At 41.5% G+C, this 15,634-nt stretch overlaps 1 protein-coding gene across 1 annotated transcript in view; it reads right to left on the bottom strand.

Annotated features, from left to right (window-relative positions):
• ankrd6b (ankyrin repeat domain 6b) overlaps window positions 1-15,634 on the bottom strand; it is a 39,469-nt gene that overhangs the window by 5,131 nt on the left and 18,704 nt on the right. Inside the window, 11 exon segments of the mRNA XM_069161645.1 lie at window positions 1,025-1,177; window positions 1,807-1,977; window positions 2,409-2,522; window positions 3,256-3,360; window positions 3,781-3,858; window positions 5,155-5,253; window positions 6,376-6,474; window positions 7,628-7,726; window positions 9,077-9,175; window positions 10,534-10,632; window positions 12,433-12,531. Of these exon segments, the coding sequence (XP_069017746.1) occupies window positions 1,025-1,177; window positions 1,807-1,977; window positions 2,409-2,522; window positions 3,256-3,360; window positions 3,781-3,858; window positions 5,155-5,253; window positions 6,376-6,474; window positions 7,628-7,726; window positions 9,077-9,175; window positions 10,534-10,632; window positions 12,433-12,531 (1,215 nt within the window).

Here is a 15,634-nt window from a genome sequence, read left to right on the forward strand (position 1 = left end):
CAGAGATGACAAACATAAAAGGAAGTCTGGTTTGTTCAGTTCAGTTTCCTCTGGTTTCACTGCATTCATACAGACTCTCTTACACACTGTATATTGTATAGACAGTATAAGTATATTATGAATAATACAACACAGACACGTTTATCTCCTTCTCCTGCTCCAGTTAAACCTTTCTTTACCTGTTAACCAGCCAGCAGGAGCTCTACTGTATATGTTGATGATGGACAGTTTGCATACTGTTCAAAATTAAATTCAGTATCCTGTTACGTAACAATGAGGGATGAAGATGCTCGACAAACAAACTGCACAACGTCCAACTGTTTCACAACTAACCAGCAAATCAAATAAATATTATTTATCTGTCCTTTCAGTGTAAACATTGTTTAACCCTCCGTGTTCCACCTCTAACTTCAACTGTGGGCGTCTTCATCAGCTCCTGTTCTTGTCCTGGTTTCAGTGATTTATTCATTCCTGCCTCTGTCGACTGATATATTTTCTCTGTCAGCAGTAATGTCAGTGAGAACATCCAAAAACAGCTCTGTGCAAACAATGATGGAGGCTTTAACCTGTCGCATCTCAAAGCACTGTGAGAGTGTTTCATCTATGTCTGTGGCTCTTGAATGAAATGAAGCTGAAGCCATGAACATGTTCCATCCAATCGGAGACCCTGAACATGTTCCATCCAATCGGAGACCCTGAACATGATCCAACCAATCAGAGACCAGGACCCCTGATTACTTCTGTCAAACCACATATGCATCACTGTGAATTTATGGTCCATTCTTTACTCAGAGAGCGACAAGCACAATGTTTTTTTTAGTTTTTTTTTTTACTTTTCAGTATAATATCTGACTAGATAGACTAGATTTGACTATTTTCACTTTTTTTTTTTTTTTTCTAGCCTTGTTTTAAGTCGTCAGAAGTTGTGTGTCACAAACACAAACTGCAGTTCATTCCAGTAGAAGTGAGAGCATGATTCAGGACAAACGTCTCCTCTGGTCTATGGATCAGGTGAACATGTTACCTGGTGTTTGTTCCAGCGGTCCAGCTGGCCCATCTTGTTGTTCATCAGGTCCTGGACCGTGTGGATCTCGGTCTTCATCTCCTCCTTGGTGGCCTCCAGCTGGTTCTCCAGTTTACTGATGAGCGGTTCACAGCGGCAGCCGTCCAGAGGAGCCTGCAACACAGCCGGCAGTCAAACAGTCAGAGTCCCAGTTTACTGTGGAGACACTGAGGTTCTGCAGAGGAAATTCCCCCCAGACGTTCCTGAAATATCAAGTTGAAACACATGGGTCAATGTGAGGTGACAGTGACCTTTGACCTGTGACCTTTAACCACCAAAATCTTATCAGGTCCAAGTTGGTACTAAGTATTTGTTTCAGCCAAATTTGAACAAATTCCCTTGAGGAGTTCTTAATGTATCACGTTCAAGAGAACGGGACGGTCAGATGAGGAGGACGTGAGTTCACAGTGACCTTGAACTTTGACCTTTGACCACCAAACTCAAATCAGTTCATCTTTACGGTCGAGTGAACGATTGTGAAGCATTTGACGAAATTCCATCCAGGCATTCCTGAGATATCACGTTGATGAGAATGTGTCAAATTGGAGTCACAGGGACCTTTGACCTTTGAAAATCAAATCAGTTCGTACCAACTGAATGTTTTTACTGAGTTTGACCAAAGTCCGTCACGGCATTGTTGAGATGTCGCATTCAAGAAAACGAGACGTAGAACCTGAAAACAGAATTCCGGTAGAACCCGGATCTGACGAGCCGGTACCGACTGGACCGGTCCGTCCTCTCACCTGCATGATCTTGCCATCGTTGTCTCGGTACAGTGTGTACAGCTGGTAGGCCTTGTAGTTGTGTGGAGGGACGGATGCGTGAGGAGAAGCTCCTCCTGCTCGGACTCTCCTCCTGTGGAGCGCTTCAGCGTGTCGGGTGTCTCTGCGGCGGAGCGGGTCGGACAGAGACGGCTGCAACAGACACAGGGTCAGTGATGATTCCAGGAGGAGGAGGAGGAAGAGGAGGAGGAGGGTTATGGAGGAGGATGGAGGAAGAGGATAGAGGAAGAGGAGGAGGGTTATGGAGGAGGATGGAGGAAGAGGAGGATGGAGGAGGATGGAAGAGGAGGAGAATGGGGGAGGAGGAGGAGGAGGATGATGGAGGAGGAGGAGGAGGATGGATGGTGAAGGAGGGAGGAGGAGGATGGAGGAAGAGCAGGAGGAGGAGGGTTATGGAGGAGGATGGAAGAGAAGGAGAATGGGGGAGGAGGAAGATGGAGGAGAAGGAGAATGGAGGAGGAGGAGGATGGAAGAGGGAGGAGGATGAGGAGGAGGATGGATGGTGAAGGAGGAGAGAGGAGGAGAGTTATCACCTCTAAACATCCTTAAACTCAGGCTCCCACCTTCTCCTTCTGCTTCCTGCTCCTCCCCCTCCTGCTGCTCGGCTCCTTCACCTCCACGTGTTTGCAGGTCACTCGGTCGCTGCTCTGCGTGTCGTCTGCAGCGGACGCGCTGTCCTGCAGGAGACATGAAGAGGGCGGGGCTTAGAGGGCGGGGCTTAGAGGACAAGTTACCCCTCAGAACATTAAAACAAACTCTCACAAGTGAAAGAGGAAGATCGAAAGCAGGTTTGTAGGTTCCTCATGAATATCTAACTTGTGTCTGAAACATGCATAAAACATCTGAAAGACTTCAGACGGGAAAACAGCGTCTCGCCTTTGATCATTTCTCGGCGTGAAAAGTCTACATGTGGAAAAGATGCTTTTTCTGATCTTACAGCTGCTTCAGGGGAGAAAACAGAAGAAGAAACTCTGACATTGCAGATAAAAACAGGAAGAATAACAGCTGCAATGGTTTCAGAGCATTTTAACACAAAAAAGAAGTCATGAACACAGGATGTGGATGGAAATGAAGATCTCCATGAAAAGTAAACATTATTTATGTATTAAAAACACAACAGTGGGGCGATTTTTAAAAGACAAGTCATCAAATATCAACAAAACAATGGTCTGAAAATGGGTCAAATGTCAAATTCTGACTTTCACCGACTAAAAATCCAAAACTATGACTTGTAATAAACAAAAAAAAACCAAGCTGCTGTTGTGCTGACTAGACAAGAAAGCGACATTATTTTATTCCCATTAAACTCACAGACGTTTCTTCGTTTCCTGAAGGAGTTTTTGGAAGCTAAAGTTGATACAAATCATTGAGATATTTTTCTGTCCCTCTTCTTCCCCATTCAGGATTTACCTTCGAGGGTAACATCTCATCTCTGGGCACCGACTGAGCTCGACCTTCCTTCTTCAGCTTGTCTCTCCTCTTCCTCACACTCCTGCCCCGCATGAAGCTCTGCACCTGAACACACACAGGACACAACGTTAAGGTGAAGGAAAGAATTCAATACGTTTGGACTTTCACACACTTTTAGACACCGAAGAACAAAATCATGAAAAGAAGATTGCAGCGTCGTACGAGTGGAAGATTTTCTTGGTTTGGTTTATTAATGAGGGATCATTCTGCCGTCGGCATCAAGCCTGCAGCAGGAAAGAAGCTCAACACACACACGCACATGCAGGCACACACACACACACACACAGACAGACGCACGCACGCACGCACACACACACACACAGGCACACGCACACACAGACAGACAGACAGACAGACAGACGCACGCACGCACGCACGCACGCACGCACACACACACACACACACACACTGTGGGGGTCCAGGTTGGGTTCTATATTGGAGGTCGAGGTTGCTTGTTCTAGTTACCTGAGGAGCTTTGGTCAGAAGGAGAGCAACATCTGGGCTGTTGTGTTCTCTGGCCTGATCCAGAGCTGTTTGACCTGCCTGGAGACACACACACACACACACACACACACACACACACACACACACACACACACACACACACACACACACACACACAAAGAAAGACACACACAGACAGACACACACACAGACAGACACACACATATACACAGAGACACACACAGAGACAGAGACACACATACAGAGACATAGACACACAGAAAGACACACACAAACAGACACACAGAGAGACACAGACACACAGAGACACACAGAGACAGAATATGACTCAAGAGGACGTCCACAGTAAACTGTATCTACTTTTCTCCATTTCATTCCTTCTTTACAGAATTAAACCGTATTATTTCACCAAAAATGATCTTTTTAAAAGGAGCCAGCCTGATTATCTATAATAATAATAATAATAAGTCTGTCTGTCTGTCTGTCTGTCTGTAATAGTAGCTGCTTCAAGATAATTAGTTGGTGGAGCTCCTTTTCACTAGAAGAGGACAAAACAAGATGACGTAATTAAAAGTGATCCTAAGTTTAAATAGAAAAACAAGTGAACTCTGTTAATTTGAAGTACTTATGTGAGAAAGGTTGGGAAAAATACAAAAAGGAAACCTGAATTTGAGGAGATAATGATGTAACAGTGTGATCATCACTAGTGATCATCACGAGGTCATTTAACTTATAAATATCAGTTAATTAGTTGGTTGTAGTGCAGAAATAAGTCGGCTCTGATTTATTCAGAGGTTTAAAATAAGAAAAAAATGCTGTTTTCCAATCAAATTACTTAAAACTTGCTGCAGCACAGTAAGAAGTGAACTACACTGAATATCAGTATACAAAAAAAGTCACTAACTAAAACTAAACAAGTTTGCTCATGTTGAGACAACAACTAACAACAATTTAGAGTCCTCGTCTTTATAATTATAGAAATTATAGTTCAAGCAATAAGTCACTCAACTAGAAATAAAGGAGGAAGAGGAGGAGGATGAAGGAGGAGGAGGATAATAGAGGAAGAGGAGGAGGGTGGAAGAGGAGGAGGAGGGTTGAGGATGGAATTGGAGAAGGAGAAGGAGGAAGATGGAGGAGGAGGATTAGGAGGAGGAGGATGAAGGAGGAGGATGGAGGAGGATTAGGGGGAGGAGGATGGAGGAATAGGAGGAGGTGGAGGATGGAGGAGGAAGAGGATAAAGGAGGAGGATGGAGAAGAGGAGGAGGAGGAGGAAGAGGATGGAGGAGGATTAGGAGGAGGAGGTGTCTTGACTTAAAAATGAAGAAAAGAGAAGTGAGATCAGAAACAGTTGTAGGAAGGAGGCGGAGCCTCACAGTGTTGGAGATGCAGCCGTCTGCTCCGGCTTCCAGCAGCAGACGGACCGTCTTCTTGTGGTTCAGAGCAGCTGCTACGTGTAGCGGAGTGTCTCCAATCTACACAAACACACGAACACACGAACACACAAACACACAAACACACGAACACATGAATTCACAACCTCAAACTGTTCAATCTTTTACATTAATCACAGGTTCTTCAGTCCCTCCAGGATTTCAGGAGTATTTTTGTGAACGTTGCGATCAAAAATATTTGATTTTGCAGCAGATTTTCTCCAGAATTACGACGTAATGTGCAGGGTTTTTTTTGTAGAATTCGAGAAAGAAAAAACGGCTATTTTATAGCCTCACCTGATAAAGGAATAAATCTGTAATCACTGCCTGTGATAATAATCATGCTGCACATCACAGAAATATTTTAGCTTTAATCTTTTTTTATTTGTTTAATGAATTTAGAGAACCGTGAGGCTCAAAGTTCCTAAAAGGTCCTAAAAGCTGCGTATGTTTCCAGAACAGACCGTCTGTGACTGGAATATAGAAACAAGGACTACATCAGCTGTCAAAATAAGAGCTGTAGATGCTGTTTAATTCATGTTCATTCAACACATAGACCTGCCGGATGAAACGAACAAAGAGACATCTCTGACAACTGGACGTGTGGAGAAAACTCTTTTTTTTTTTTTTAAAGGAAAAATTGCAGACAAATTTTAAGCTCCTGCAAATATTACGGAGTCTGCTTAAATTTGCGTTAATTATCACAAGATCGTGATTTCCTGGAGGGAATGATTAATGAATGCTGAGATGGATGAATTCAATTTCAATGTGCAACTTACAAGAACAGACAAGATCTTTAAAGTACCTAAAATTGATTTTTAGTTTATGTAAAAAGTGAACTCTGAAGCAGTTTAGAGATTTGTCACGACTGAAATCATTTATGAACTGAAGAATAGAATAAATGTCGATTTTTCTTAAATATCTACAACTTTGAAATAACGTTCCTTCCCTACTTAAAGGGTTGGAACCGCTTTAACCAGCGTTGAGAAGTGAAATTCTGGTGAATCTATGTGCGAAATACAAGTTAAACGAAAGTTTTACTTCCTGAAGTCACTGAAACAAATGTTTCACAAACTGCACTGTCAGCACTTTTACAAGTCAGGTTGTATTTCCTGTTGTTGAAGTCCCGCCCTGGACAGAAGCTTCAGACCGTCAGGAACTCACCAGGTTCTTCTCCGACACCGAGCAGAAGGCTCCCAGCAGGATGCGGATCACCGCCACGTGGTTGTAACGAGCCGCCACATGAAGACACGTGTCTCCTGCCTGCAAATATAAAAACAGATTTACAAGAATTATATTATTAAAATCGTTAAATTAAAAAGAAGTTTCGCAGCAGAATGTGAAAAATACTTATTGTACTTCTATATATTTTAAAAATCAAGACATCAAGACTGAAAACACTTCTTCATTTTAGGTATGAAAGTACAACTGAAAGTCATAAATCTTTTTCTTTTTTTTCACTTTTCATCTTTTCTTATTAATAAAACAAAAGGAAAGAGTTCTCTGGATAAACATCAGGAATTTTTCTTTATCCTCCAAACCTCAGAGTTGCATCGCATTTGACTGACAGCTGAGAAAACATCAACAGGAAGTGTTGCTTCCAAGCTAAAAGCAGTGTTTGGTGTTTCTTCTCCGGAGATACAACTTAGAAGAAAACTCGCCTACAAACTGACAGCAGTTCACCCTCGAACATGATATGTTTAAAAGAAATGATGTAATTGAAAGAAGTTGTTAGTGGAGAAATAAAAGCTTCATGAAGCTTTTGGTCATTTAAAAAATTATGCATTATTATTATTTATCCAGCAGTGTGGAAACAAACCTTCAACAGGCCGACGACATACATTTAAAATATTAGTAGTCGGAAAACTGTAAAAACTGATCTAATATAGCCGATACGTGTAAAAGCTGACCAGTGATTATCTTTTAAAAGGTTTATTAAGATAAGAGATACTTGATTTTAAATTGCATACTGGACATTTATTGGTCAGCCAAAAAAAAAAAAAGCAATTCAAATTGGTTCTTAATGTTTTGGACATTTTAATGAACAGATGATTAACTTAAACAACACTGTGTCAGTGTGTGCGAGTCTCGTGCTGAACGCGGGTAAACAAAGATCACGTCTGCTTTGGAGCAGCAGCAGCAGACATGGAGCAGCAGCAGACATGCAGCAGCAGACATGCAGCAGCAGCAGAGAGCAGGCTGACATCCTGGAGCTCAACGCTTCAGGTGAAAATGAACCATTCTTATCTGTTGCACTAAAAAAACACCAGTTGACAAACAATCACCAGATGATATTCACATAATCTATCTCTGAGATGCTACATGTTTAGAATCTGAATAATTGCACACCGCATCAGCATCAACCTCATGATCTCTGATTCCATCAGAACCCACCAGAACCCGGCGGGACACTTACATGGTTCTTGCTGTCGGGCCTGGATCCTCCCAGCAGCAGAACCCTGGAGCTCTGAGTGTGACCGTTCTGACAGGCCAGGTGCAGCGCTGTGTTTCCTGCCTGGTAACGACAGTCAGAGACATCAGTCACTGGAAGCAGCTCTTATTATTTATGTATTCATAGTATATCTGGATCACAATGTTTGGATCATTAGAACTGCGTGAAGGAGAAGAGAGACAGTGATGAAGAACTAGAACAGAGAGATGGAACACAGTGGACAGACAAAAAGAAAGAGAAATAAATGAAACAAAACTATGTCTAGAGATGCATAAAGTCATAATCATGAATTAAACATTGAATAGAACTGGAGGCTTTGATTTACAACAATCTTAAATTGTTTTGTACTTTTATTTAACAACTATATTTCCTGTAGCTACAAATTATTAGATCAAATTTCACTTATTTCAAATGTACGGTGGTCCTGAGGGTCAAAACGCAAATACATTTCACAAAATGCAAAAACATTTCACAACGATCGCTGCTTTGTGAAATGTTGTTGTGTTTTGACCCTCCGGGCCACCGTACAAATGTAAATATTTGTGTTCGTAGAATTTTCTCCAGTCAAAACATTAACATGTTCTTAGAAAGCTTTCAAATGCATCTTAATATCTTCATCACTGGATGGACTTTGGTCAGGAGGGGGTCGTAATGAAATGTATGAAAACCCTGAAAAAAATCTGGTAACTGGAACTTTAGTGATTTTATATGGGCTCTAATTACATTTTTCTTTCATGCAAGCCATGAAACGTTTGCTGGCTTTTGCAATTGGGTGCGTTCCTATGGTAAGACTTCACTTGGAAGGTTTGGAAGATGTCATGTGATGGTGGTGTCATGTCAGTCTAACACCCCTTTAAGTAAAGTGTTACTGCTCCTTTAATGCAGAGATGCAGGAATTCATATCTATGAATAAATGTTCATGTTATGTGAAATATTTTATATAATTTTTCTGGACTTGAGTAATCTTGAATGATTTAATTGTCTTTTTCTGTTAATTTCATGGCATTAAAAATGTAACCATATACATAAAAATTACATTTCTGCCTTTAAAAAGAAACGTTTCTCAGAGCAGCCACGACATAAATATCTCAAATTTGCACAGCCTGTTACTGAAATGTAAAGTGAAATGACTGACAATGAGGAAATGAACAAAGTCCTATGGTGGTGCTCATCTCCCACTCCTGCGACATTAAATCAACGAGATGACGTCATTAAAAGAGCACCAGTCAAACTCAAGCAGGAGGAAATGAAGCGGAGGAAGTGACGGAAACAGAACGACGCTGACAGGCAGCTCGTTGCAGCAACACATCGGGGGAACATTGAAACTCTGCCGTTCTCCACATGAATGACAAAGTGATCGCAGTCGGCTGAGGTAATCACGATCAGCTGATTACCGAATAAATGTAGACTCACTTTGTTCTTGGCGTGAACGTTGCCTCCAGTCTTCACCAGCAGTTTGACGGACTGACTGAAGCCGTGCCAGGACACCTCGTGGAGAGCAGTGTTCCCATCCTGACAGCAGAGGACAAAAAAATAAAATAAAATAAAAAACACATTAAAAACAGCCAGAAGGACACACTGGATTTCAGGGTTCCAAGTCAAATGTCAAACTTCCTGACTTTCCCTGACTACAAACCTGAAACTATGACCAATACAAAACAGAAAAACAAGCTGCTGTCGTGCTGAGCAGACAAGAAACTGAAATATTTTATTCCCATCAATTTGTAAACTAAGCTGTTTTCAGTTGAAAACTTTTCATTGCTGAAACCTGCTGCAACATTATGATCCTACACAACTAGACATGTGCACCTTATGAACAAACTGACCCTGGTGCAAAAAAATTGTCTTTCAATCTTTAAATTCATTATTTTGTAGCCAAAGCTCTTGAAATTTACATATTCCTGTATGTTTGTCTTCCTAAACTGATAAAAGAAAAGACACATCTTTACTAAAGTGTTTCCACTTGTTGACGAATGTAAAAGAGGGAAAAAAAAAAACAATACAGGAAACACCTGGAATAAAGTCATAAAAAAAAGACTAAATGGAAAATATCATATTTTGATTAGTGCCAACTGAAATTTAAACATGCAAACAAAACTCACTGATATTCCAGGACCCAAAAAATGATCAGATCAGATTCCATGAATTCCCCGATATTCCTTGATATTCCATGAATTCCCTGATATTCCTTGATATTACATTAATTCCCTGATATTCCTTGATATTCCCTGAATTCCCTGAATTCCCTGATATTCCCTGACCTGTGGGAACCCTGGGATTAATAAATAAACCTCCAAATAAACAGAACCTGCAGCAGACGTACATAATTATCACTATAACTTCTTTATGTTCATGTTAATAAGATCCTTTTTCTACACTGCTGCCTTGTGGAACTTTTTATTAACAGGTTCACAATTCTATTGAGAAACCTCCATTGCAGTCTAAATTAAACTGTTAAGCTGTTATAGAAGTATTTACCTTTTGTTTTGTGTATAGTTTCAGTCATTATTGAAGTATTTACCTTTTGTTTTGTGTATAGTTTCAATAATTATAGAAGTATTTACCTTTTGTTTTGTGTATAGTTTCAGTCATTATAGGTGTAAGCTTGGTTTTAAACACACGACTCTACTTTTCATGGGGCGCTGATCTTAAGCAGATTACAGACACACTGCCTCCTCTATGCTGATCAGATCCTTAATGCACTCATTATGATGGCTTTAACAATTCCTGCTGTTACACAGCTCCCTTTATCCTGAGAGTGTGTGTGTGTGTGTGTGTGTGTGTGTGTGTGTGTGTGTGTGTGTGTGTGTGTGTGTGTGTGTGTGTGTGTGTGTGTGTGTGTGTGTGTGTGTGTGACCTTTGACCCGCACCTTGTCCTGCCTGTCCAGTGCGCATCCTTCCTGGACGAGAGCGCTGATGACGTCGCTGTTTCCCACCACGGCGGCCCGGTGCAACGCCGTTTGTTCCCCCTGCCATGAAACACACAGACACACAGCACTAAGATACACAACAGCAAACACACATTGAGAAACAGGACAACAAATCGAGCACAGATTCAGAGAACGATCTATGGGGGGAAATCTTGGGAGCCCCAGTTTGGTTTGTTTCACAGGGTTTTTTCTGGTTTTGAATCAATGCAACAAAGATTCACATCAGTGTTACAACATTCTCACTTGTTGAAACTTTGACATGGAGACACAAGATTTTCATGAAGTCTCTTGGAGGAACAGTTCCTGCTCAGTGAGTGGACCAAACACAGAGATGGATGGATGTGTTTTATATGCAAAGCAAACAGTTTAAAGATATGAGCGAGGAAATTAAATTAGCTTCAAAATAAATAAATATATATATATTCTTCATTTCTTTTGGTGTCAAACACTTTATTTTTAAGCTACAGTTTTGTAAATGCTTTCTTTCTGAGATGCTGACCATCAGCATCACGTCTGTTTCTAGGTTTTAGGATGCGGTTCGGACTGTATGCAATAATTCAAAAATGGTAAGTTGTCATTTTAACGGTAGTTATGTGCTCAAACTATTTCTTGACAAACAACAGCTTCTGACTGTGCAGAGACCAAAACTGGGAACCCAGGCTGAAGACCGGTGGAATTATTCTTTCTAACTTAATAACGTTATGCTCAGGGGAGAAGTAACAGTCATATTTAAAAGAGCAGTTATGATGTTAATATGGTTCAGACCAACCACAACAGTTCATCTCGTTGTCCACTGGGGTTCAGATAAGATCATGAAAGTGGTCAGCATTGTTTTTTCAGGGCCGATACAGATTCTGATTATTGGGAATCAAGGAGACCAATTCAGCGATATACATTTGCAGTAAAAATGGAACTCTGTGTCAAAATTTGGAATAACAATCTCTTACACAAAACTTTATTTGAATGCATTCAAGCATGTTTAAGAAAAATATAAATTTTCAACATTAGGAAATGCAGGACGCTCCCAGCAGCATTTATTTTAAAGTAAACTGAACATTTTAATAAATAAATACAATAGCTCCCTGAAGGTTTATAAATAAAGTAAAACAAATAAAAAATTATAAGTGGCCATCATGTAGTCTTATGATGCATTTTGTGGAATTTGTTATGAAAACTAACAATTTTTTTTATTGTAAGCAGCTCAGTCTTAAATTAATTTATTTGATTGACGATTGAATACAAAAAAATACAGATAATTCTAGAAATGCTGGAAGAGGAGAGGAGAGGAGAGGAGAGGAGAGGAGAGGAGAGGAGAGGAGAGGAGAGGAGAGGAGAGGAGAGGAGAGGAGGATGGGGACAGATTTCTGTTGGCTAACCTCCTTCACTCTCCCTGATCCTCCAGGCTCTTCCCCAGCCCTCCACATCTGTCTTCTCCCCTCCTTCTCCTCCTCCTCCTCCTCCTCCTCCTCCTTCTCCTCCTCCTCCTCCTCCTCCTCCTCCTCCTTCTCCTGCCTCAGTCTGCACCTCCTGCTCCCCCCCGTCCCGGAGGAGGTGCTGCAGCCTGTTGCAGAGCTCATGGACCACAGAGAGTGAATTTGGCGGCACCACAGATCTGGGCTATCATTATCTGCAGAGAGGAGTGAGCTCTTCCCTGAAGGCAGACTCAGCAGGGGGCAGTCCAGAGCGTCCCACTCCAGGCCGCTGGAGGCCATCACACTTATGTTTGTGTTAAAAAGGTTATTTCAAAAAGAGAAGGAGCCGCTGGTGATTATCAGTCAGGACCGCTGGAAACGGATCACAGTGTTCACATGCAGCTGACGGACGGTTGGATCTACTCACATCGTCCTGGATGTCCAGGTCGCAGCCGGCTCTGAGTAGGAGACGCACGACCTCCACGTGACCTTTGTAGGCAGCCAGGTGCAAGGGGCTCCTGCCATACTGCGAACACAAAACACACACAACACAACAGTCAACAAAACACATGCGGGCATACAAACATCAGTGACGAACTCCCCTGGAGAGCAGGAAGAGGTCGACTGGAAGAACCCACCGAGTCCGATTATTACTGCAGTGTGAGTAACCGTGGTCATCTGCTGACACGACCGGAGAAAGACACAAATCCATTTCAGTAATAAATCAGCTAAAAACAAACAAATCCTTAATCCGTGCTTTAAGAAGAGAGCACATCCTGAACATCTGTTCACCAGCAGGGGACAAAATCCAGCTGTGCATCCAGCCAATAGAAGAAACCTGAGGCCAGGAAGGACAAGGGTCATAAGAAATGTCACTAAATTAAGTGTTTATTTAATGACTGCAGTCAGACCAATCATCAACCATCAGTGATGTCAGCAACCATCAGCGATGTCATCAACCATCAGTGAGGTCATCGTTGGTTTGTGAACATTATGAAGCCTCCAGTTCAGATTCTGTCCGTCACCGTCTTTGTTAGTTCGGAGCGGTTTGGAGCAGGAAGTGACCATATTTGGACAAGCTGGGGGAGGAGCCAGCGGTGGATCTGACCGATCTGATTGGTAACCTGACGATACTACGTCCCGCCCACTGATAGCTGTAACCTGACTGCACCACAGGCCTGTCAATCAAACAGACACGCCCCCAAAACCAGGTCTTTTTGAATCTTCTTTTCTAATGAATGAGGGATTATTTTCAGATGGACCTCCAGAAAACTAATAAGAAGGAGTGACTTTAGCTAACAACACCGAGATAACTGAAGGACACATTTTATTCACTTTGGCTTTTTGGAGCCGACCTCTAGTGGCACTCGGTGGTATTGCAGTTTCACGACACTTCTGCATCGGCCTCATTTTACATTACATTTCATTTAGCTGATGCTTTTATCCAAACTTCCAACATACCGGTGGTACACCATCAGGAGCAATTTAGGGTTCAGTGTCTTGCTCAAGGACGCTTGGGCATGTGGACAGGGGGAGCTGGGGATCGAGCCACCAACCTTCTGATTGGTGTGCAACCCACTCTACCGACTGAGCCACAGCCTCCCATTTCTCAGACCCTCTTTTATATTCGGTCTGTGATGAGGTGGACTTGGACCCAGATTTTCCATGTCAGGATGTGCCTTTCTTTCTGTTTTATATCACTGTAAACTGCATATTTTGGATGGAGAAGACAACCGAGGATGCTAACTTGTAACATGAGCTCCATCCAAACCAGCTGAATCAGCTTCTATGTGAACAATAACAAACTGATACTCAAACAGTAGTTTGCGATACTGGTTGGAGACCAGTGAGAAAACAAAAGGATTTAACACTGTGATATCAGAATAATATTCAGTTTAAAATTGAACACATTCAGACATCTTGAACATAATGAACAGTGTTTAACTGCATTAAGAAGACTGACAGAGCAGGATGTCAACATGGAGGTGACTATTCAGACTTCAAACTGTAGTAAATCTACTGAGTAAACACAGTTTAATTACAGATCTGTGAGTACTCCCACACAGCAGCAGACGCCATGTAACACCCCAGGTATTATGTTAGCGTTCAGAGATTTGTTTGGGTGTGGCAGACCGAGTTACAACGGGCCTGTTGGAGGGAAGCCACCGGCCGGGATCAGGTAGACAACTAGCCTGAGGCCGGCAGGGAGCCTCCGCTGCTCCACACGGACTGCACGGGAGTTTATTATGTCACTCTGTGGTGGTTTTTAGTGGGAAACTGAGTTTATATCTTAACTTTCTGTTGGTTTAGGTGGTTGAAATCCACCTAAATCCAATGAGACCTGTCGTCATGGGGATGCTGTGAACCAACTTGCTGCCTGATATATCCCTAAACCCTCGACAGGTGCCAACTGACCAATAATCATCGTTATTCAGTCAGTGCTTTAAATGTTGTGAATGATTGATGTTTGTTCATTTTATCTGTTTTGATATTTAAACTTTTCAACTGAGGAACCTTTTGTATGAGATTTTCTTTTTCTTTTTTTAACAGCTCTGTGTTGCAGCTGTTTCTAAAGTCAGACCATTTGAGCTCATCAGAGAGGAAATCCTCAGTCAAGAGGTATATAGATATACATAGACAGTAGATGTCACAGAGGATGAACCAGTGCTGCTAACATTATCAGCTGCTGAGGCCTTCAGCTTTCCAGTGGAAGCATGCAGAATTCCTGAAGGCACGAAGTACAGAAGGTTTATGTCGATTCACCACTGACGGGCTTAACCTCCATCTTTTTAGCTCCCCACTGTTTGTTGTAGCAGGTTTGTCTATATTTGCACATGCTAAACTGACCAAACAAAACCTGTAAGGGACAAAGAAGTTCACATTTACTGTACAGGTGGTAACCAGAGTGGTGAAAGAGGACAATTTCAAGATTCATAGATTTAACTCTACTCTTTTTCCTTCATTCAGTATGAGCAGATGTAAGACATTTGAAGATGAGGGAATTTGTTTCTTGTAAAAAAAAAATAAATAAATAAATAAACCTATTAATATATTATTTTAATGAGTTGTAGTAGTTTAATCAATGCTAGGAGAAATTCTTCAACTCCAATTGATTTATAATTTTATATTCATTATATATAATCAACAGAAAATAAATCATCCACTTACTAGCCTTCTGTGGAGCTTTCTCACAACTTACTGCATTCATTAGCTCATGGACTTTGCTCAGTTGTCATGACGACCATGAGATTACACTGAATGTGTAACTGAAAATGATTGTTGGGATGGATATATGTATTGTTTAGAGTGTGTTTTATTTGTTTTTTTATGTTAGTTACTATATTTAAATTGGCTTTAAGATTTCCAAACTGGACTGTAAACCTTCATCACCTAACGCTCCTCTTCCTCCATTATTCTCCTCCAACCTCAGTAAATCCTCTACATTATTATTCTTTCCTTCTTTTCTTTTCATCTGTTTGATGTTTTATTCTCTATGCCAGCCTTACATCAACCAATATACCCACATTCCTGCTCCTGAGTACAGGAATGTTTCAGAGGAAGCTCCGCCCCCTTTTAATACCTTTTAATGGCACCTTGCCAAGCTACCAAAAAAAAAAACCAAAAAACAG

The sequence above is a fragment of the Embiotoca jacksoni genome, unplaced genomic scaffold, assembly GCF_022577435.1.
Source record: "Embiotoca jacksoni isolate LCO1_2020_lvr unplaced genomic scaffold, fEmbJac1.0.p SCAF_29, whole genome shotgun sequence".
NCBI classification, from domain to species: domain Eukaryota; kingdom Metazoa; phylum Chordata; class Actinopteri; family Embiotocidae; genus Embiotoca; species Embiotoca jacksoni.